The sequence below is a fragment of the Salvia hispanica genome, chromosome 2 (genome assembly GCF_023119035.1).
Source record: "Salvia hispanica cultivar TCC Black 2014 chromosome 2, UniMelb_Shisp_WGS_1.0, whole genome shotgun sequence".
Lineage (NCBI taxonomy): Eukaryota > Viridiplantae > Streptophyta > Magnoliopsida > Lamiales > Lamiaceae > Salvia > Salvia hispanica.
In genome coordinates, this window is record NC_062966.1 from 18,563,181 (window position 1) to 18,584,212 (window position 21,032).

The following is a 21,032-nucleotide window of genomic DNA, read 5'->3' on the forward strand; positions in this document are numbered from 1 at the left end:
ATAAGTTTGCTAAGATAAATTTAAGAAAAATAAAGATTATGTTAGTTCCCCCTATTTGCCGCCAAACAAAGGTACCTAAACAAAAAGTTGAATTCATGGAAACTTAAAACCAGAAGCTTAAAAGTGACGAAGATGGTGTCTTGTCTTCACACCACTCATCCTACCTACCTCATTCACTTAAATACATACCACCTCTACCTACTCTTCAAAACTCGCATCTCTCTCTCTCTCTCTCTCTCTCTAATAATGGGTTCAAACCAAGTGCAGTTGTTAGGCGCATGGCCAAGCCCATACGTTTTGCGTTGCCGAATCGCGCTCAACATCAAGTCCACCAACTACCAGTTTTTGGAGGAAACATTCGGCTCCAAAAGCGATCTCCTCCTCAAATCCAACCCCGTCCACAAAAAGATCCCGGTCCTCATCCACGCCGGCCGCCCCATTTGCGAGTCTCTCATCATCGTCGAATACATCGACCAAGTCTGGCCTTCCGCCCCCACTCTCCTCCCTTCCGATCCCTACGACCGTGCCACCGCCCGTTTTTGGGCCGCCTTTGTCGATCAGGTACCTAATACATCTAGTAATTCATGTCACCATCTAATGATTGCACACGGGGACGAAGCCAGAAATTTGTAGGCACGTGACGAAGGAATTTTAAGAATTGGAGGAGGGCATTTAATGAAAGATTAAAAGAGAGAAACTTTATGATTAATAATATTTATGTGTATTAGAAAATATTAGGAGGGCAAATGCCCCACCAAAGCCTATGCTAGATCCCCCCATGATTGCACAACAAAAATAACACTTACTATAAACATAGGATTAGATTCATAATCATAATATAAGTTGAGTAGTAAGCGCAACATATTTAGGGCTCACAATTTTCGACACGGCAAAACATGACACAAATAACACAAAATTAATAGATTTGGGTGGAGCCTTATTAGGTTCATGTTAGGAATCCAATAATTTTAGATTGAGTTTGGATTGGATTAGGTACCGTATAAAGCATGTTTTAATCGTATAAATTAGTTTTTATTATGCAAATCTAGTTTTAATAGTATACTTTAGGCTCGGGTTGTTGTCATGTTTTAATCATGTCATGTCAACCCATATATTATATCGTGTCTGGATCATGTTCGGGTTTCAAGGTAGGCAGTCGGGTTAATTATGTTCGGATTGAGAATTTCCTTAATAGGTCGTTCGAGCCAGTGGCGGAACCAGCATAGGCCAAGCCCCCGCTGGAGCGGGGGCTTGCTGGTTCCTGATCACTATTACCACCGTCCACCGGAAATTGTAAGGGCGCGGCGCCGCCCAGTTGCAGCATCTGTTGAATGCTTTAGAAAGAAGATGAAGTTTACAGGCTTAGGTTTTGCTATTGGGCTGGAATGTATAATAAAATCAATTGGGCCATTAGTATTTAGTAGTAGATGCTATTAATACTCTTATTTAATTCCTGACCAAATATCTCTCACTAGATAAATCGGTAGTCATTAGTTTTATAACTCTAACTCATTTATTTAAATTCCTATCAATTTATTCCTATCAATTTATAAATTCTATTTCATGTATCAATTATACTTGGTGCATGAATTTAGTTCCTCTATCTATTATTTGTATTACTCCGTATGGGATGGTGTTCTCTTTATTTTTTTTCAGTTTACTTTATTTTTTATTTTTATTTTTTAGTCATTGCTAATGAGAGTATGAGTTTAGGGGATATGGTTTCTTACAGAAAATGGGGAGAAATATTTTTAAAAAAATTAATCTTTATAATTTTATGGTGAAAAATTATATAAAAAAATTTGTTATCAAATTGTCTTAGAATTTTGGTGTATAGTTTTTCTTGAGATAATGTTATTCTATTTAAATTTTGTAAAAGCTTATAAGTATTACTCCCTCCATTTTTTAAAAATAGCAACTCTTTTCATTTTAGTCCGTTCTTTAAAAATTGCAACTTTCAAACTTTCTGTTTTAAGAAATCTTTACACTCATATACATCAATTTATTTACCACTTATACCACTACAATTAACAACTTAAAATTGGACTCCATGATCAACTAACATTAATTCTATGACTTTTTTCTCTTCCTCTCTCTTACTTTACCAATTTTTCTTCCTCTCTCTCTTACTTTATCAAATTGTGCATTAAAACTCGTGCCGTTTCAATTCTCCATATTTTTAAAAAACGGACGGAGTATCAAATTTTAAATTATTTTAATATTATTAATTGTTATATTTCAGCACCGGCTTGTTCATATTTCTGGTTCCGCCACTGGTTCGAGCTCATGTAAGATTTTATTTGGTTGGATAGTTATAAGGTTGGCCCGATAACAACCAATTGGCAGTTGATGAATCCAGCATTAATTCGAAATTTATAAATTTGGCAGTGGTATGTATCCCTGAAAGCAGTGCTGATGGCGGAGGAAGAAAATGATAAGAAGGCGGCAGCGGTGGAGGAGACGAAGCGGGGGCTGGGTGTGTTTGAAGAGGCGTTTGTGAAATGCAGCAAAGGGGGCGGCTTCTTCGGAGGAGAGAGAATCGGGCACGTGGATATTGCGTTGGGGAGTTTGTTGAGTTGGATAAGAGTTATAGAGATAAAGCGGAAGGTGAGTTTGATCGATGAATCCGCCACCCCCAATCTCTTTCACTGGGCTCTCCGTTTTGCGGCGGATGATGCGGTTAAATCTGTTTTTCCCGACATTCATAAGCACCTCCAAATTGCTGACGTCGTCATTGCCAAATTTAAACCAGCTTCTCACCAAAACTAATTCATTTCATTCCCCATATTAGTTTCGTGTTTCTGTTTGAAGAAATAATATCTATGTACTGTATGAAATAACATGGGATTTTAACTAATTTTCTATTCTAGTCTATTATTCATAATTACATTTAATTTGGAAGATATATCTACATGTAAATAATTTAGCTACCACCAATTGATAGTAAAATATAATTAATGAAGTCAATTTATTTTTAGATAAGTAAAAATCATAGACAGCATAACATCATGCAACTACGTTGAGATTATAGAAATTTATTTATGTTCAAATTAAATTGAATATGCCATCAAATTAAAAATATACCACTTTTATTAAAAATTACTATGTTATTGAACACTTAAAATTACATAATTTAAAATATAAAATTACAAATATGACTCTATTGAGACCAAGAGATATTCGTTCGATTAAATTTAGTCTCATAAATTGCTATAAATTTAAGTCCTACGAAACCTTTTTTATTTCAATCCTTGAAACCATTGATAAATTATAGGAGTTGCACAGCTGTGAACGATTTGGTATGGAGAATTTATATGGAGGAAAGAGTTGGTGTAGAGAATTTATATAGAGAATTGATTGCATAACTGCCATGCAATATAAGGTGGACCAAATCTTTATCCTTCACCCAATCATGGTCTTTAGTTGTAGTCAAGGAGTATTATTAATTGTCTCTCCCTCTCAATGATATAAGGCTGATTGGATTTTCACAAGAATTACTAAAACAAAAGCTTCCTAATATGTGAAATTTTGTTGGTTAATTAATATGCTAAAGATGAACGGAGTATATAAGTAAGTGGGTTAAGAAAATCATTCACTTTCACTTTCACTTTCACTTTCACTTTTTGATATAACTTTCCCGCAGGTATTTGCATTTTCAGTTTCATGCTTAAATTCAATAAATTTGGGTGGCGTATATCTATACAATTCGGCGTTAGGTGCCTAATTAAAGCCCTAAACCACAGCAAATTAAGTTAATTATATGAAAACCTTTCAATATTACTGTTTGAAAAGAGATACGCATATGAAAATTATGGTGAATAATATTAGGAGTTTAGTCGATATTTATTATAGTGAAACTTTTTTTTTGCCCAAACATTGTTGTCTTCTTATGATATATCTTTGTCAATTCCAACGATGTTGATTAGCCGATGACTAGATCCTAAGTTAAAATGTAAGGTTTCGCAGTGTATGAATATATTTGAGTATTATATTTATGATGATATCAATATTGCCGCTGTAGGAAATGCTACAATGACTGGTTATATAGTTTCTAACTCCACTTCAAACTTCACATCAATAATCCAAAAGATTCTTGTATCTTGATTATGGCTGCTGCTAGTGATGTAAAACTTCTGGGGATGTGGTCCTGCCCCTACGTGAACCGGGCTCAGCTTGCGTTGTGCATAAAGTCGATTGAGTATGAGTTCATCGAAGAAAATACTTTGCAGAAAAGCGATTTGCTGCTCAAAAACAACCCTGTTCACAAGAAAATCCCAGTTCTAATCCATGGAGACAAGTCTGTTTGTGAGTCATGCATCATTGTGGAGTACATTGCTGATGCCTTTGACACAGGCCTGCGCATCCTCCCTTCTGATGCCTATGATCGCGCCTTAGCCCGTTTCTGGGCAGCCTACATCGATGACAAGGTACATACCTACATTTTCCTTCAAATAAATCATGTATAATAAACAGCTTCTGATAAACTTACCAATATAACTCCTACAGTGGTATCCGTTGGTCAAAGTGCTCAGACAGTCAGACGACGAAGAGGAAAGAAAATCACTAGTTCAGAAATTGTCTGAGGGCTTGATCTTGCTTGAAGAGGCATTTATCGGTTGTAGCAAAGGAATGGCTTATTTTGGAGGAGATAGCATAGGTTATCTCGATATCATTCTTGGGTCCTGCTTGGCGTGGCTGAGAGTGACAGAGAAAGTTGTTGGAGTCGAACTGATGGATCCGACAAAGGCTCCTCAACTGGCAAAATGGGCCGAGAGATTATGCTCGGACGACAGGGTTAAGGCCGTCTTTCCAAACTTTGACAGGCTCATGGAACTTCATGAGTTGATTCAAGCTTATCTTAAATCCTCTAAGTGAATAAATGGCTATAAATGCTGTGATGGTTTAACATTTCTGCTTTTTCGAGGTTATGTAATGTCATATGTTCCTGGATCACGAGCCACTCGGGCTAATAATGTAAAATGGTGGCCATAGATATGATCTAGCTGAAAATCAAGTATTAAAGTCCTTAGTTTCATGAATCTATGTATACTGTGTTGTTGTATGAAAACTACTGATAAGCTTCTCTGTTTCATTAAAATTTACCAATTGTCATACTTCGAGCAAAATGTAATCATGAATTATTAACCCTTTCATCTTAACCGTAGTGTACTGGCATCAAGAAAGTGACCACTTATGGACTAATCGCAAGGTAATAAATAACATGAAAATGATTCTAACCATTTAACAATTATTTTGAATGAACAGAAAAATTCACAATAGATGACTAGTTAAGTAGGTGTTTTAGTATGAAATTAGTAGCCTAACAGTGCAACTTACTGTTAGAGATTCGTTTTGATCTTCCTTGGCCGGCAGAACCAAACGACATCTAAAAAAAAATCCTCTCTTTCTTCATCATGTAGTGAAAACAGAAGAGTCGATGTCTTCAAAGTGAGAGACTTTTCACATGTCTATATAGCAACAGATAAGATCAGTAGTCTTGCTCGGATTGTAGCATCAGCTATGACTACAAGCAGTGTAAAGCTTTATGGAGGGCAGCATAGCCCATATGTCAACAGGGTTGTGATGGCGCTCGAGGTTAAATCTGTCGATTATGAGTTAGTAGAAATGAATCCATTTGAAAAACCTGAGCTTCTCATCAAAATCAACCCCATTCACAAGAAAATCCCAGTTCTTGTCCATGGTGATAGGCCTATCTGTGAGTCTCTTATCATAGTTCAGTATATTGATGATGCATGGACTAATGGCCCTTCAATCCTTCCCACTGATCCGTATGACCGCGCCACAGCTCAATTCTGGGCTGCTTTTGTTGATGATGAGGTACAGTTTTCCTCTTCTATGCTAACTCCCAGTAAAGAAAAGAAAAGATATGTATAAAATTTAGTATAGTCTGCTAACAAAGTTAAAATGGTGTCAGTTTGTTCCATTACTCAGGAAAATGAGGGAGACCGAAGGGGAGGAGGCGAAAATGCTGGTTTTCGAGGAAGTGCTTGAAGCATGTGTGTTGTTTGAGGATGCATTCATCACCTGCAGCAAAGGCAAAGCTTTTTTTGGTGGAGAGAATGTTGGTTACCTTGATATAGCTCTAGGGTGTTTTGTTGGACATCTAAGGTTGAATGAGATGATGAATCCGACTTACAAAATCCTTGATGAAACCAAAACTCCTTGTCTGGCTGGATGGGCAGAGAGACTTTACTCAGACAGTCTTGTTAAGGATGTTATGCCGGACCTCCAGAAGCTTCAAGAACTTCTCAAAAAGTATCAGGCAGTGTCAAAAACTGTTTCTGATTGAATGATTGAATTCATTGTTCTGTTTTGTGTTCATATCAGTGTTGTTAGTTAATGGAAATATTCTCCATCTTCCATCGTATGGTCTTCTAGAGTGAATTCGATTCGAACAATAAACATTTTTAACTTATATGGTAGCTGGTTTGGATATAAACAATTTGTTGAGGCGATTTATAACTGCTGATCCAAATCAGTATACTATTTAAATGAATAGAAAACTCCAGAAAAGTGGACTCACTGAAGTAGGTGGGTTGGCCTGAAATTATTGATCCAATAATGCATCTCTTTTTTATCTAGTTTTTTTTTTCTTGAGTTGGGATAATTAAAGTTAGCTTTTCTTCATATTCAAAGAGATTTGTGTTTATATTCATTACAACTGCATCACTTATTTTCACATAGCATCATATAAGATCAAACTTGCTCAGATATTCATACCACCCATGGCAACAAGTGGTGTGAAGCTTTTAGGAGCCCATTTGTGAACAGGGTTGTGATGGTGCTTGAGATGAAATCCATCGATTATGAGTTGGTAGAAATGAATCCATACGAAAAATCCGAGCTTCTCATCAAAATAAACCCCATTCTTGGCCAAAGAAATCTCACTTTGTTCTTTGTTGTTTATTAGTCTTTTTTAGTGTTTTGCTGAATTGAAGAATGAGTTATGAGTCCTGAAATTCTATGAAGTACTTTAAATATATGGAGAAAGTTGTACCAAAATTGTGAACTATTATGAGGAGTTAAGCAATATGCAAGACTCATTTTAGTATGAAAATTATGGTGATTAAAATTCTTTTGAATGAACAGAAAAGTTCACAATAGATGACTAGTTAAGTAGGTATTTTAGTGCTATGAAAGTATTTGCCTAATAATGCAACTTTAAGAGATTCGTTTTGATCTTCATTAGCCGGCAGCCGGCAACCAAACAAAATCTAAAAAAATCATTGCTTTCTCCATCATGTATTGGAAACAGACGAATCGATGACATCAAAGTGGGAGACTTTTCACATATCTATATAGCAGCAGATAAGATTAGTAGTGTTGCTCAGATTGTAGCATCAGCTATGGCAACAAGCGGTGTAAAGCTTTATGGAGGGCGGCCGAGCCCATATGTCAACAGGGTTGTGATGGCTCTTGAGATGAAGTCCGTCGATTATGAGTTAGTTGAAATGAATCCATACGAAAAATCCGAGCTTCTCATCAAAATCAACCCCATTCACAAGAAAATCCCAGTGCTTGTTCATGGTGATAGGCCTATCTGTGAGTCTCTTATCATTGTTCAGTATATTGATGATGCATGGACTAATGGCCCTTCCATCCTTCCTACCGATCCCTATGACCGTGCCACAGCTCGATTCTGGGCTGCTTTTATTGATGACAATGTACAGTTTTCCTCTTCTTTGTTAGCTCCTTAAATAAAAATCTACTCATAGTTTTCTAACATAGTTAAAATGGTATCAGTTTTTTCCATTACTCAGGGAAATGAGGGAGGCCGAAGAGGAGGCGAAAAGGCTGGTTTTCGAGAAAGTACTTGAAGCATTTGCATTGTTGGAGGAGGCATTCATCACCATCAGCAAAGGCAAAGCTTTCTTTGGTGGAGATACTGTTGGTTACCTTGATATAGCTCTAGGGAGTTTTGTTGGATATCTAAGGCTGAGTGAGATGTTGAATGCGAATTACAAGATCCTTGACGAAACCAAGACTCCTCTTCTGGCTGAATGGGCAGAGAGACTTTACTCAGACAGTCTTGTTAAGGATGCTATGCTGGACCCTCAGAAGCTTCTAGAATCTCTCACAAAGTTTCAGGCCATGCCAAAAACTGATTCTAATTGAATGGTTGTTTTCATTGTTCCGTTTTGTGCTCTTATCTATCAGTGTTGTTATTGGAAATATTCTCCATCTTTCTTAGACATCGAATAATGGTTTGGATATAAATTTGTTGAGGTGATTTACATATAACTGCTGCTCCAAATCAGTATGCCAACAGCATTTATTAGTACCTTTTTTTTTATGAACAGAAAAGTCCATATAAGTAGACTAATTAAAGTAGGTGGTTTGGCAATAATGCAAGTCTTTTTTGTCTTTTTTCTTGAGTAGGGATAGCCTTTTCTTTATAGTCAAAGAAATTTGTGTTTATCTTCATTACAACTGCATCACTTCTTTTCACATAGCATCAGATAAGATCAAGCTTGCTTAGATTTTCACATCATCCATGGCAACAAGTGGTGTAAAGCTTTTAGGAGCCAAGCAGAGCCCATTTGTGACCAGGGTTATGATGGCGCTTGAGATGAAATCCATCGATTACGAGTTAGTAGTAATGAATCCACACCTAAAACCTGAGCTTCTTAGCAAAACCAATCCAGTTCACAAGAAAATCCCAGTGCTCATTCATGGTGAGAGGGCAATATGTGAGTCTCTTATCATTGTTCAATATATTGATGATGCATGGACCAATGGCCCCTCGATCCTTCCTCCTCATCCCTACGACCGTGCCACAGCTCGATTCTGGGCTGCTTTTGTCGATGACAAGGTGCACTTTTCCTCTTCCCTTTTAGCCTCCCATGAATAAAATCTAGTACTTACTCACATAGTTGAAATGGTTTTAGTTGGTCCCGTTACTTGGGCAGCTTAGGGAAGCCGAAGGAGAGGAAGCTAAAGAGTTGGTTATCAAGAAATTATCTGAAGCATTTATGCGGTTGGAGGAGGCATTCATTAACTGCAGCAAAGGCAAGGCTTTCTTTGGTGGAGATAGTGTTGGCTACCTTGATATAGCTCTAGGGAGTTTTGTTGGACTTATAAGGGTGGTTGAGATGATGAATGAAACCAAACTCCTTGATGAAACCAAGACTTCTCGTCTAGCCGGATGGGCCGAGAGGCTTTACTCTGACAGCCTTGTTAAGGATGTTTTGATGGACCCTCAGTTACTTCTAGTACAACTCCAGAAGTTTCTGGCCACGATGCCAAAAGCTGCTTCTGAATGAAAGATTTTTTTTTTAATTGTTTGGTTTTGTGTTTTATTAGTGTTGTTATTGGATGGATACTCCTATCTTTCTTACCAGATCGTCTGTTTTCTAGTGAATTAGTTTATGATAATAAGCCTTTTTTGCAGCTTCTACCACATGCCTGCAGTTAATTATTTTGCATAAATCGAAAAGTCCATAAGTGATGACTGGTTCAAAGTGGGTGATTTGGTAGTAGTTATTAAAGTTAACTCCAATAGTCCATGTTTTTATTCTTTTTCCTTGAGTAGGGATAATGAAATTAAGCATATTCTTCATATATACCCAAACTAGATTCGTTTTGCTCTTCATCACAACTTTAGCAATCAAAGAAAAAAATGGTTTCTTTCTGATAGTCTTTTTAATTTGAGTTTTGACATCTAGTTAAGTCCTCCTTTTCCCCATCATGACATTAGTTTTAGAGAGCTGATGAGATGGAACTAAAATCCTTGACCGAACATATATATACCCATTGAGACATGATTTTGTTGTTGTTGGGACACCTCAGTTATTTCCCTCTACATCTACATAATTTGCATAATACAGACTAGTAACATTTCATGATGAGACAACAGCAACAAGTGGAGTTGACCTAATCTTTGAGAGATGCCTTTGATGTTGTTGGTTTCCCGCATTCAAGGAGCTCGAGAAGGCATCGGGAGACGAGGCTAGAAGCACGATCATTGAGAGGAGACATGAAGGAGCAGTGTTGTTGGAGCCTGGAGGAGAGGCTTTTGCAAAATACAGCAGATTGAAGGCTTATTTTTGTGGAGACAGCCTTATTTAGCAACAAATGAATCTGATGCGCTTACGTGGCAGTGAAGTGTCAGTACCAATATATTATTATATCCAATCTTTGAATAAGTATCCTATATAATGTAATGGATTCAACAATACATAATTCTCATGTTACCCTTATAATTACAATTGTTTTAGGGGTGAAATAGTAAATTCCATACTTCATTGAAATATTATGAGGACACAGCGCTCTTAAGTCGCGGTAAAGCCTGCATAAATCAACTTAAAAAAAGCAGTTATAATTATTATTGTGAAACGCGAAAACTCAGAGGAAATCTCTTTGTTGAAGATGGCGGCAGCAGAGATGAAGCTGGACAGATGGGGCTACCAAGTTAGGACTTCTTCCGATGCTTGCATTTCTGCTATCAACGATTACTACCACCAGGTTTATTTTTAACCCAACATCTTTTGCATACTTTGAATTTGCTGAAATTCATAAGATTTGATCGACTACACTATACCAGGCTTTAATTTTATGGTTGAATTCTGCTATACATATCTCGTTAAATTCAATGAAATTATTGTTAGTTCTACCCAGGGATATGGTTCGTATATGTTACTTACGCTAATTTTCTTCTTCTGAGTTACTGTTCGGCTTCTTGTTAGATAGTACTACTACTATTTGCTATACAATTGGGGAAATTTAGGTGAACATTGTGGAAACCTATTATTGAGTATTGCAAGTTTTTTTGAGTTTGTAAAATATGCTTGCTGATAAGTTTGTTGAATTGTTGATACGGAAAGTTCGTTTTGTGGATTATTAGGTGCTTAGTTATGGAAGGAAAAGGTCGGTAATATTAGAAGCTCCAAAAAGTGATCCGGAGTGTGTTCTAGGCAACATTTTGGCTGCTCATTTTATCTGCTCGGCTGATCCATCCCGTGCTCCTGAATTCATCGATGCTGCCAAGTCTCATCTCGTATGATTCAATTTTGTTATTGTAATTTTATAATTTTGGGTCTTAATAAGCTTCTTGAAATTCAACATGTCCTGGAATTCTTTTTTCTTTTGGGAATGTGGACAGGAATGTGCTAGCTCATATGAGAAGGCAGTGTTTGAAGTCATCCAATATATAATTTCTCCAGATAGAGATGACGATTTAGTTGTGCAGCAGCATTCCAAGGTTGACATTTTCAACTTCAAGATAGTTTTCATTATATGTGTATCTTTTGCTGTCACTGCGGAGAACATTGCTGTGTGTTTCAAGTTCTATTAATTTTAGCACATGAAATGTTGTTTTCGTTGTGTTTTTCTACTTCTGATTATATATATTTCTTATCTAGGTAGCTTGTATAAGAATTACAGTACTTGAAGTCTTGAGGAAGAAACTTTAAATGCTAGAACATCATGTTATTCAGTCAGATGTGTCAGTACAATGGATTATCATAATTAGGCAGCCAGAAACATCTCAAACATACCTGCATCATGATGATAAGATAATAATTAGATACCCATTAACTTTTCACTGTTTTGCTTAAATATCATAAATCAACATATATATATATATATATTTATCTAATCATTCACTGAATCTGGGAGTATAGAGTAGACCATGTTTCTTGAATTGATTATGTGATCCCTTGGTTTAAAGAAATAATGGAAATCTGACTGTCAGAGTATTGGCTTGGTTACAGCTTTTGCAAGATTTCCCCCGAGATCTTGTATCACTGAAGAGAGCTCAAGTGCAATGCTTTTATATGGGTCGACTAGATCTATTTCTGGGAATTGTAGAACAGGTATTCATTTTGAAAAGAAAATAGCAATTATCAGGTTTTCAATAAAATGCCCATTGTCTACTGTCTGTCCTAAAAGCACGTGGTATCCTTTCAGTTTGGTTTTACATAACAAATACGAGTAACATATAACCAACAGGTCCTGCCAGTGAATGACCATGAGGATTATATATATGGCATGCTTGCATTTACATTACTAGAGCTAGGTCGAATGGAAGATGCAGAGAAAGCAGGAAAAAAGGGATATGAGCTCAATAAAGATGATGCCTGGTCACAGCATGCAGTGAGTTTCCAATTTCCTCTGCTCGTAGTTTAAGGCAAAAACCGTGCTAGGTCGACAAAGACCACAAATGCCAAATTAAGTCTAAATATAAATATTCACTCAAGAAGGAAAGTCGAACAAACAATGTTGGAATATTTGGTGTATCATTAGGGCATGAGAAGTCGTTATGCCTATGAAGTTAAAATTTGTAAACATGGTGATATCATCAAATATCGACTTAGTACTGATAACTTACTGGCTCTCACCTTTTTCTAACACATGCAGCTATGCCATGTTTACCAGTACGAGTGTCGTTTCAAAGAGGCAGTGGAGTTCATGATGAATTGTGCACAATCATGGGGTTCTTTGTCATCTTTTATGTGTGTGGATATATCACAATCAGCTAACATAATTCTTTCATGTGTTGGCTAATTAAAGACAACTATTTAATTAGGTATACACATAATTGGTGGCACATTGCTCTATGTTACTTGGAAGGCCATGCTCCTATAACAAAAGTAGAAGATATTTATAATGAGCACATTTGGAAAGAATTGGAAAGAAGTGATGCCACCCCAGTGGAGGTCTACCACAAATGCTTTTTTGTTCTAGAACACCTCTTTACATTGTGCTTCCACATGTGCCTTATCTAATTTCATCTTATCCATACAGGTATATTTAAATGCCGCCGGTTTGTTATTGCGTCTGTATGTGCGAGGTGTGCATGATATTCTCAAGGATCGTCTACATGAGTTAGCTAATTGTCTGACAGATCAAGTGAGGCTCCAATTTGCAATAACGTTATTTACTTTTATTGAAATTCATGAGAGTTGAATTTACTTTTGGAAATCCACAAAAAGTTGAGTTCTATTCCAGCCCTTGTAGTACCGCGTTACACTAAGCAAGGCATGAAGTGGCATACATTAGTTACTAAATTCATTACTTCTGTTTGTTGCTTAATGACTGCTTTAAAGAGCTAAATTATTAGAAAATGTACTCAGTCAGTTTCTTCTTTGTGGCTTTTCCCTCATTTTTTCTTGATTGGACACATTTATTTCCTTGAATGGACTATGGAAGGCCGCATTTTCCTTCTCATTTTTGTTGACTTCATTCTGTTCACTTGTTTTGGCAATTCATACATAAAACTTCGTAGCTCAGGCCTTCTGGTTTCTGGAGTGGCACCTTGACATTTTGATATTATGGACCTTATCTTGCACTGGGAGATTTAATAAAGCGGAAGAATTACTTAAGGGCTTGAACTCCAGGTAAGGAGACTTTTCAACCTCTTCCTCTTGTTAATAGTTATCGGCTGATTCCTTCTCTTTGCAGGGTTTCAATGATGAACAGGAAGAAACAACAACAAATGCAAACAGGACTTGATGTTCGTTTCTGTCATTCACTTATTTTAAACAATAGTATTTTTTTATAGTTTATATTGTCTATCAGCTTTATGTGTGATGTCTTAAGGAACAAAAAAACTCACTTTTAGTTTGACAAGCAACTCCTACCTATTGGGTCTGTCTACCTACCTACTGCTTCAATATGTTTCCTGAACTGCTTCTCATGGAAAAAAAAAAAACTCAATTTGTTATGACAAGGAAATTATATTGTCTTATTTTGCATTGTAGTCAACTCTAGTGTTTAGATATGAAATCAAATCTGAACGTGATGTTTGACATATAGATGTTGATAATGTTTGTACTTAAATCAGTGCTGGCCCATAAAAAAACTGCTTATATATGTTAGTGCTTCTAGCTTGCAGAAGCTCTCTATAGATACGGGAAGGGAGACTACAAGAAGGCTGTGGAACTTCTTGGGCATGACTTTGATGCCATTAACTACAAGGTACTGACAAAAGCACCTAATCATTCATCTACTTCAACTTATATTAAATAGATCTAACGTGATAGCTGACTATGCTAAGCTAGGTAATCGGAGCATCTGATGAACAGCTCGATGTGTTCACTGAAGTGCACATCACTCTGCTGCTGGAAACTGGAGAAGTTTTAGCAGGTATTTACTGAACTTTTTCCAGATAACTGCAATAATCGGTATGTTATAGGAGTAATAACAATGACTAGGGCTGTTGCAGCTAAAGAAGCTATTGAGAAACAACTGAAGAAACGGGAAGGTGCGCCGTTTCTATGGTCTCTCCTGGTACGTGTCCAATTCAACGTTTTTTAGCTAGAGCTGTGTTCAAGTTTCGCTTTTATTCATGCAAGTTATTGCAATATAGGAGAAAGCATGTTCGATATTAGGAATGGAGGAAGCAGGTAGTTATGGTCAGAAAGCCAAACAATTAGAAGCTGCATACTTCACTTAGCTAAACTTGCACGCAGCATGATCTGTGTAGTGTTGTAACACAATGGAGGTGAGAATAAGATCGCTACGATCTACATGTATTATGTATTAGTATAAGAGAGGTAGGAATAAGCGCGATATGCCACGTGAGAAACTACAGCAAGAACATTATGTCCAATAATTAGTTTGATTCATCATTAATCAGTGATGGGTTTGGATTATGAATGTTTTGGATATCCAGATTAGATAGATGGTTTCTTAACAAGCCATGTGAGTTTGTCTAATCATTATTAGTAGTACTATATGATTAATTAACTTGATAACCAACCACATAGTGATCACGATGACCATACTAACAATCCAAAGTCTGCAAGCCCGAATAAGGAGAAGGGGGAGTTAAATAAATTCAGTGAAAGTTGAAAAAGACAAGCGTGACATCTAATGTACATTTAATTTCACCCAGAAGAAGAATCCCCATTTAAAATCATTAGGCCTACGCCTACCCAATAACATCAGGCACAACCACATTGCTTGAATTCGAACTCCTCAACATGCCGCTACAACTCTTCCCCCGGCCCTTAATCCTCCGCAGCTCCATTGCCACCTCCCGCGCATCCGGCCGGTCGTCCTTGTCGGCCGCGACACAGCGGAAGGCGAGCTCTGCCACAGCGGCAGCCCCCTCCATGGCCTCTCCATCCACCACCAAAACAGGGTCCACCACCTGATGCAGCAACCCCATCTGAATCCTGGGCACCACCATATCCGCCAAAGTCATCTCCCTCATATCCCGGCTCTGATCGACGGCTCTCATTCCCGTGATCAGCTCGAGCAACACCACCCCGAAGCTGTAGATGTCGCTCTTCTCATTCAACCGGAAAGACCTGTAGTAATCGGGGTCCAAGTACCCGGGCGTCCCCTGCGGCCCTGTGCAGACGCCCTCAGAGGCGTTGCCCGATGCCATGGTGGAATCGGGGCACACGAGGAGCCTCGACAGCCCGAAATCGCCGACCTTCACCTTCATGTCTTTGTCCGCGAAAATGTTGGCGGAGGTGATGTCTCTGTGGACCACCGGCGGCACGACGGAGAAGTGCAGGTACTCCACGGCCATCGCCGTTTGCAGCGCGATGTCGACTCGGGTGCTCCACGTCAGCGCCCCCTTTCTGTACAGACTCTGCTTGCCGTGGAGATGATCGGCGAGGGTGCCATTAGGCACGTAATCGTATACCAATAGCAAACCTCTCGGATCGCTGCAGTATCCATGGAGCTTCACTAAATTCGGGTGATTAATCGATGATAGAATCAAAATTTCGTTGCAAAATGACTTGTTCGAGAAGCCTTTTTCTACGGCGGCGCCGGCGGAATTGTGCTTGTGGAGGTGTTTGACGGCCACCAATCTGCCGTCGTAAAGCTGCCCTAGAAACACCGAACCGAATCCTCCGTCGCCGATCTTGCGTTTGGGATCGAAGTGGTTAGTGGATGCGTCGAGCTCCTCGTAGGTGAAAACCGGCGGGAGAAGACTGGCGGAGCGGTGGCGGCGGAGGAAAATGGTGGTTGGATCTTCCTCTGCGTCTCTTCTCTTTGAGCGGAGCACGACGAAGGCGACGGAGAGCGCAATCAATAAGCACACAAACAAGGATAGAATGGTGAGGATCGCAATTTTGTTAGGGCTTTGCTGGCGGATGATTGCCTTGGGCGAGAAACAAACGAATTGCTTCCTCGAATCGGAGGAATTGAAACCGCAAAATCCGTTGCAGGATTTGCAGCTTGAGAAATAAGGATCTTCGTCTTCATCCTCATCCCACTCCACTTCAAACCCTAATCGGAGAATGTTGTCGAGGACGCCGAGGACGTCGCCTTGGCACTCCGGCTGGACATCATCGCGGTGGCGGGCGGCGCCGCAGTCGTGGATGAGGTGGACTGGGCTCTTGATGAGCTTGCATTCGAAGGAGCAGTGGCTGCAGTTGGGGAGATTTGGGGGAGAGCAGGGTTTGAGAGCGGAGAGGCGGGAGCAGGAGGAATCGGCGACCCGGAATGGCGAGCCGGAGAAGGAAATGGATCTGTTGAGGGCGGTGGAGGTGCAGTTGCGGCGGGGGTGTGGGGGTGGGGTGAGGGAGAGGGTGAGGGAGGTGGAGTTGGGGTCGTAGTGGAGGAGGGAGAAGGTGAGGTTGTTGATGGAAATGGAGGCGGCGGAGGGGGAGCAGTGGATTTGGAAGGAGGGGTGGCCGCAGCCAGGGGAGAGGGAGAAGGGGAAGGGCGGAGGGGAGGTGAAAGGGGGGCAGAGGGTTTTGTTCGGCGGCGAGCAGGTGTGAGAGGATGCTAGAGTGGGAATAATGAGGGTTAAGAGTAGATAGAGAAATGCGGCGGCGAGAGGTGGTGGCATGGTGGTGGTGGTGGAGCCAAAGTGGTAAATGTAGTCATCAGTGGGGGAGTGAAGATCTAAATCTTTCATCTACTTTGGGTGGCCCTACTCTTCTTGGGGGGGGTCTTGAAGAGAGGGAAAAGTGGGACGCTCACGTGAAACGAATGGGATGAAGACAAAATACAAATCATAATAATGAAAATAGACGTTATATAATCAATTTAGATACCAAAGAGGTGTACAAATTTGAAATTATAGACCAAACTTTGAAACAGAGAATCGAGTATGATTGTTTGCTTACCTTCCGTACCTACGCCCCACATTAGGTGGATGGGTGGGATGGGATGGGATGTGCGTTAGTCAATAGTCGTCCACTTTAAAATTTGAATAGTGCCCAATTTTTATGAACATAGATTTTTAATTTACAAGGGTGGTGTTCGGTTTTCTAGATAAAATAGTATACGATATAATCTAGGATTGAGTTGTGAGATTATTTTAGTCATAGAGAGTTAGCTATTACTAGTTATTCCATGATTATCCATCTAGGATTAAGTTGTGGTATTGAATCTCATGAACCAAACACGCTACATATTTAATATTGGGATACAATCTTAATGGTTTTCGATTTCCTACATAAAATAATACTTAGATACTTACCATCTATGATTGAGTTGTGAGATTATATTAGTAAGAGCATCTCCAAGGGGGAAAGATAAGTTGGGAAAAAGATAAGTTGAGAAGGTATATTTCTCATTTACCTTCTCAAAAAGGTAATTATACCTTCTTAAAAAGTAATGGACTCCAAGGAAAGAAGGTAAAATAAAAAGACAAACAAAAATAACTAACTTTTTACCTTCTTTTCCAAGAAGAGATAAAGATACCTTCTCAAAATGAAAGAAGGTATAATACCTCTCCAAATACCTTTTTCTTTGGAGCATGAAATTTTATCAAGAAGAGATAAATATGGTAGTTATTTATCTTTTACCTCTCCATTTACCCCTTCCCTTAGAGATGCTCTAATAGAGGATTGGCTATGACTAATTTTCTCATGATTATCCATCTAGAATTGAATCGTGGAATTAAATCTCATGAACCAAATACACTACTAAATTAATCCGTAATTTAATCCGAAATACAATTTTACAAACCGAACATCTCTCGACTATACATATTAGTAGTACTCCAGTAGTAGTATATTATTAGCATTGGATAATTGCGAACTAACGAGAGTTGAATAACAAAAGGAATGTAAATGAAACTGACTACAGAATGAAACCATCATTTTTAGTAAATAAGCGTTTTGGAACTTTTATTTTATTATTACTATTATACTCTATTTTGTTTATTACTAGTATATACTATTTTGGAATTGTAATTCGAAGAAGATTATATGATTTCTTGGAGCTGTCAAAATCATCATATAGTATTGGATACACTGCCTTGAAATAGTTTTGGGCAAAACGAGACGGTCCGAAATTGATTGGGCCTAATATTTTTTCAACCCACTTTGAAGACTAAATCCTTGTGTAGTAGTAGTAGTACGACTTATTCAGCCTAACACCTCCGAGCTCAAGTTCAAATTAAAATATTGAAAGAGAATCCATTGATAATATTTGGTCACAAAAAGAGGTGTATTTATATGTGGTCCATGTAAGATAGCAATAGATCGATGGTGTGCTCGATTACACAACCAATAACTTTACTTCAATACTTCTCACATGAAATGTACTAAACATTATATTTTCATTATGGGGGACCAACAAAGACAGATGGAAGACGAAACAGTATTTTCATTATTTCTCTCTCAAAAAGTTTCAACAATCAGTTTTGCGTACATGTGTAGTAATCATAAATAAAATGATTAATCGTCATATAAAGTTAGATAATAAGGTTCCTATTACATCGGTGGCCCTCCTAAATCCGCTGCTGTTTAAAATATTGCATCACAGCCTCACAGGCAAGCGGAACAACTACATTACGTATAAGATGAAAAACCTCTGCTAATAATATTTGTTAGATAAGTTTAGGTAACTAAGGACCAAATTTAAACATGTTGATTTATGTAAGTTGCTACGTAGAAGGCAAAGCATCCACAGCCCGCCATATATCAATTTATAGCCCTCTACATCAGCATTTTATAGTCCTACTCATTCACCTGCAATGGAACGCCTTATAGCCGAACTATCTTTTTAACAACTACAGTAGTATTTTGTATTTATTTTTATTTTTTTATGTTTTCGAATATGTAAATTAGCAAAATAAAATATCAAAAACACCACAAATTAAAGGCAAACCCTACATTTACTTAATTTTTAAAAAGGTATAAACATAGGAAGAGAGGAAATAAAAACAAATGCACTACGGATAAGGCGGGAGACCTGGTCTAGTCCATTCCCAACTGGCATTGGAGATGATCGATCATCTTCTCGAGGTACCAGGCTCTAACCGGGTCCTAGCACTCCATGAGACCGTTGTGTGTGTTCAACAATGTCCTTTGTCAGACAAACATGACCAAGTCCCAGTAGGCCTACGCCGGAGCCAGTGTAATTCTGCCTCTCGTAGGCCCAACACTTCGTCAGAAGCATGGTCTCCTCGTCAATGTAGTTCTGCCTCCCTGGGGCGTATTCTTCGATGACCTCCACAAACGACAACTTCTTGGCTTTCGCCTTCACCTGTTTCTTTCTTGACTGGGTGGCGGGGCGGGGCTCCATGTTGTCGAGCCCGTACGAATCCGTGGTGAAATGCGGATTGCACTGGTTGTTCGGATCCCAGTTGGACTCCATGGAACCCGGTGTATCGAATGGTTGGAATTCGTCAGGTTAATGACGCGATCACCAGGCACCACCACCGCCGAACATCGACACTCCATCGGGGCTATTCGGGTTTGTCAAACCGACGGGATTCTTCCTTGAATTACTAGTGAGAGGAAAAAATGAGATCTAGGAAGAGATTGAAGTGAAAGGCATGAGAATGAAGGTAAAAAATAGTGATATATAGAGAGGAACAAATAAAAAAAGAATTTGAAATCATCGCCCGGCCTTAAGGCTGTGGACTATGTATCGGGCATGTCATCGTCTGCCCATCTGCAGTGACGGACGATAGGGTGGACGATGCATCAAGCGAAGCATCATCCGTCCCATTGCGAATGCTCCTACCATAGCCACTCTAATAAATAGTCAAGTTCGACTATATTGTTATTTATATTCAGAATTACTAAAATGCCCCTTTGCTGCCATGCATGGGCATAGGATGGAGATCAAATACCTCTATTTTAATTATACCTGCATATCAATTTAGTTTAACAAAAATAAATCACCAAATTGATTGAAACCAAATTTAGGTAAAATATAAGTTTAAAGACTCAAAATTGAGGTAAAAGAAAAGTACATCCACCTTGGTTCAGTGTTGGTACTTAGTTTTTTCATTGGTCTTAGTTAGGTTGTACTTTTATTAGGATGTTATTGAATTTTTGCTCGACATCTTTTGATTTTAGCCTTTTATTTATTAAAAAAAAGTCCACCTTGATCTTTTCCCTAAGACATTATTTTAAGATTAGGTTATGTTGATGAAATTGTAACTGGATTGTAACATAATGTAACATACTAATATTGTTGTGGGCTAAACTTGGGCTGGTTGCCTAGCTATATAGTACTAGTTGTTTTAATTCGAAAATATAAACAAAATATATATTCACGTTATTACACAAATCTCGACCCATCATATATTTTTATGAAATGTTTGTAACATTTTAGTTACCGTACAATGACAATACATGAAAATCTATCAATTAAATTAAACAAAAAGAAATAAGATTGATAAATGCCGTATTGTATGTTAAAAATATGAAGAGTTGATTTTTATGCACCAATAAAAGAATCCACATATAATATTTAAAATGTACTACTATATGTAAACCTTGTAAAATAAAATTGGACTCAATCTGATATTTTTATTGATACAGGTCCAAGCTTTGACGAAACATGCTTATATAGAATCTGTATTCACATCTGAAAATGATACCAGTGATTATCTTCCTTTGTTGATTGCTTTTGCCAAAAAAATATTCGTTCATTGGTAGTATTGAGTTTCAAGTTCAACAACCACCTGACTTCCTTACAAATTTGAATAAGTCCTATTTGGTGAGCTCATATCCTTATCCACCTTGCGTGGATTTCCAACTTGCATCGACCGAATAATAAAATAAACTAAATTAGCATGCAGTACTTCTTCAGCTTAATTAAATTATAGGCAAATTACTAAATAAATTACTAATTTGAAA

General features: G+C 38.3%; 6 protein-coding genes across 10 annotated transcripts; 5 read left to right on the plus strand and 1 right to left on the minus strand.

The window, feature by feature from the left end:
* The first annotated feature begins 197 nt into the window (after nucleotides 1-197).
* LOC125203402 (glutathione S-transferase U17-like) lies at nucleotides 198-2,857 on the plus strand. 2 transcript variants are annotated; one of them, XM_048101737.1, is made up of 3 exons: nucleotides 198-561; nucleotides 2,243-2,288; nucleotides 2,389-2,567. In XM_048101737.1, the coding sequence occupies exons 1-3, from the start codon at nucleotides 247-249 to the stop codon at nucleotides 2,433-2,435; spliced, it is 408 nt and encodes a 135-aa protein (XP_047957694.1). In that variant the 5' UTR covers nucleotides 198-246; the 3' UTR covers nucleotides 2,436-2,567. The 2 variants fall into 2 exon arrangements, with proteins under 2 accessions (XP_047957694.1, XP_047957693.1); XM_048101736.1 differs by lacking the exon at nucleotides 2,243-2,288 and having other exon boundaries at nucleotides 202-561; nucleotides 2,389-2,857.
* Nucleotides 2,858-4,881: 2,024 nt separating this feature from the next.
* Nucleotides 4,882-6,342, plus strand: LOC125203405 (glutathione S-transferase U17-like). The gene is made up of 3 exons (XM_048101740.1): nucleotides 4,882-5,209; nucleotides 5,421-5,838; nucleotides 5,936-6,342. The coding sequence occupies exons 2-3, from the start codon at nucleotides 5,521-5,523 to the stop codon at nucleotides 6,308-6,310; spliced, it is 693 nt and encodes a 230-aa protein (XP_047957697.1). The 5' UTR covers nucleotides 4,882-5,209; nucleotides 5,421-5,520; the 3' UTR covers nucleotides 6,311-6,342.
* Nucleotides 6,343-7,316: 974 nt separating this feature from the next.
* LOC125203406 (glutathione S-transferase U17-like) lies at nucleotides 7,317-8,211 on the plus strand. Its single transcript, XM_048101741.1, has 2 exons — nucleotides 7,317-7,685; nucleotides 7,765-8,211. Exons 1-2 carry the CDS (start codon nucleotides 7,368-7,370, stop codon nucleotides 8,134-8,136), a joined length of 690 nt encoding a protein of 229 aa, XP_047957698.1. The 5' UTR covers nucleotides 7,317-7,367; the 3' UTR covers nucleotides 8,137-8,211.
* A 158-nt stretch (nucleotides 8,212-8,369) lies between these two features.
* LOC125203404 (glutathione S-transferase U17-like) lies at nucleotides 8,370-9,418 on the plus strand. 2 transcript variants are annotated; one of them, XM_048101739.1, is made up of 2 exons: nucleotides 8,370-8,833; nucleotides 8,931-9,418. In XM_048101739.1, exons 1-2 carry the CDS (start codon nucleotides 8,516-8,518, stop codon nucleotides 9,282-9,284), a joined length of 672 nt encoding a protein of 223 aa, XP_047957696.1. In that variant the 5' UTR covers nucleotides 8,370-8,515; the 3' UTR covers nucleotides 9,285-9,418. The 2 variants fall into 2 exon arrangements, with proteins under 2 accessions (XP_047957696.1, XP_047957695.1); XM_048101738.1 differs by having other exon boundaries at nucleotides 8,393-8,833; nucleotides 8,910-9,418.
* A 129-nt stretch (nucleotides 9,419-9,547) lies between these two features.
* LOC125203401 (tetratricopeptide repeat protein 38) lies at nucleotides 9,548-14,615 on the plus strand. 3 transcript variants are annotated; one of them, XM_048101733.1, is made up of 16 exons: nucleotides 9,548-10,127; nucleotides 10,239-10,302; nucleotides 10,390-10,485; nucleotides 10,865-11,017; nucleotides 11,123-11,221; nucleotides 11,733-11,834; nucleotides 11,971-12,114; nucleotides 12,379-12,473; nucleotides 12,548-12,677; nucleotides 12,766-12,870; nucleotides 13,252-13,358; nucleotides 13,423-13,474; nucleotides 13,849-13,938; nucleotides 14,022-14,106; nucleotides 14,186-14,250; nucleotides 14,330-14,615. In XM_048101733.1, exons 3-16 carry the CDS (start codon nucleotides 10,390-10,392, stop codon nucleotides 14,414-14,416), a joined length of 1,410 nt encoding a protein of 469 aa, XP_047957690.1. In that variant the 5' UTR covers nucleotides 9,548-10,127; nucleotides 10,239-10,302; the 3' UTR covers nucleotides 14,417-14,615. The 3 variants fall into 3 exon arrangements, with proteins under 3 accessions (XP_047957690.1, XP_047957691.1, XP_047957692.1); XM_048101734.1 differs by lacking the exon at nucleotides 10,239-10,302; XM_048101735.1 differs by lacking the exons at nucleotides 9,548-10,127; nucleotides 10,239-10,302; nucleotides 12,379-12,473; nucleotides 12,548-12,677 and having other exon boundaries at nucleotides 10,326-10,485.
* A 159-nt stretch (nucleotides 14,616-14,774) lies between these two features.
* On the minus strand, nucleotides 14,775-16,872 carry LOC125203323 (LEAF RUST 10 DISEASE-RESISTANCE LOCUS RECEPTOR-LIKE PROTEIN KINASE-like 1.5). The gene has a single exon (XM_048101643.1). It carries the CDS (start codon nucleotides 16,841-16,843, stop codon nucleotides 14,894-14,896), a length of 1,950 nt encoding a protein of 649 aa, XP_047957600.1. The 5' UTR covers nucleotides 16,844-16,872; the 3' UTR covers nucleotides 14,775-14,893.
* Nucleotides 16,873-21,032: the final 4,160 nt, after the last annotated feature.

Excerpts from the sequence above, each read along its gene's own strand:
- LOC125203402 (XM_048101736.1), top strand. The coding sequence starts at position 247 with ATGGGTTCAAACCAAGTGCAGTTGTTAGGCGCATGGCCAAGCCCATAC. Across the intron at positions 562-2,388 it reads GGGCCGCCTTTGTCGATCAG|TGGTATGTATCCCTGAAAGC; the intron begins GTACCTAATACA and ends TAAATTTGGCAG.
- LOC125203405 (XM_048101740.1), top strand. The coding sequence starts at position 5,521 with ATGACTACAAGCAGTGTAAAGCTTTATGGAGGGCAGCATAGCCCATAT. Across the intron at positions 5,839-5,935 it reads CTGCTTTTGTTGATGATGAG|TTTGTTCCATTACTCAGGAA; the intron begins GTACAGTTTTCC and ends AAATGGTGTCAG.
- LOC125203406 (XM_048101741.1), top strand. The coding sequence starts at position 7,368 with ATGGCAACAAGCGGTGTAAAGCTTTATGGAGGGCGGCCGAGCCCATAT. Across the intron at positions 7,686-7,764 it reads CTGCTTTTATTGATGACAAT|TTTTTTCCATTACTCAGGGA; the intron begins GTACAGTTTTCC and ends AAATGGTATCAG.
- LOC125203404 (XM_048101738.1), top strand. The coding sequence starts at position 8,516 with ATGGCAACAAGTGGTGTAAAGCTTTTAGGAGCCAAGCAGAGCCCATTT. Across the intron at positions 8,834-8,909 it reads CTGCTTTTGTCGATGACAAG|TTGGTCCCGTTACTTGGGCA; the intron begins GTGCACTTTTCC and ends AAATGGTTTTAG.
- LOC125203401 (XM_048101733.1), top strand. The coding sequence starts at position 10,390 with ATGGCGGCAGCAGAGATGAAGCTGGACAGATGGGGCTACCAAGTTAGG. Across the intron at positions 12,871-13,251 it reads CTAATTGTCTGACAGATCAA|GCCTTCTGGTTTCTGGAGTG; the intron begins GTGAGGCTCCAA and ends TTCGTAGCTCAG. Across the intron at positions 13,475-13,848 it reads AAATGCAAACAGGACTTGAT|CTTGCAGAAGCTCTCTATAG; the intron begins GTTCGTTTCTGT and ends TAGTGCTTCTAG.
- LOC125203323 (XM_048101643.1), bottom strand. The coding sequence starts at position 16,843 with ATGAAAGATTTAGATCTTCACTCCCCCACTGATGACTACATTTACCAC.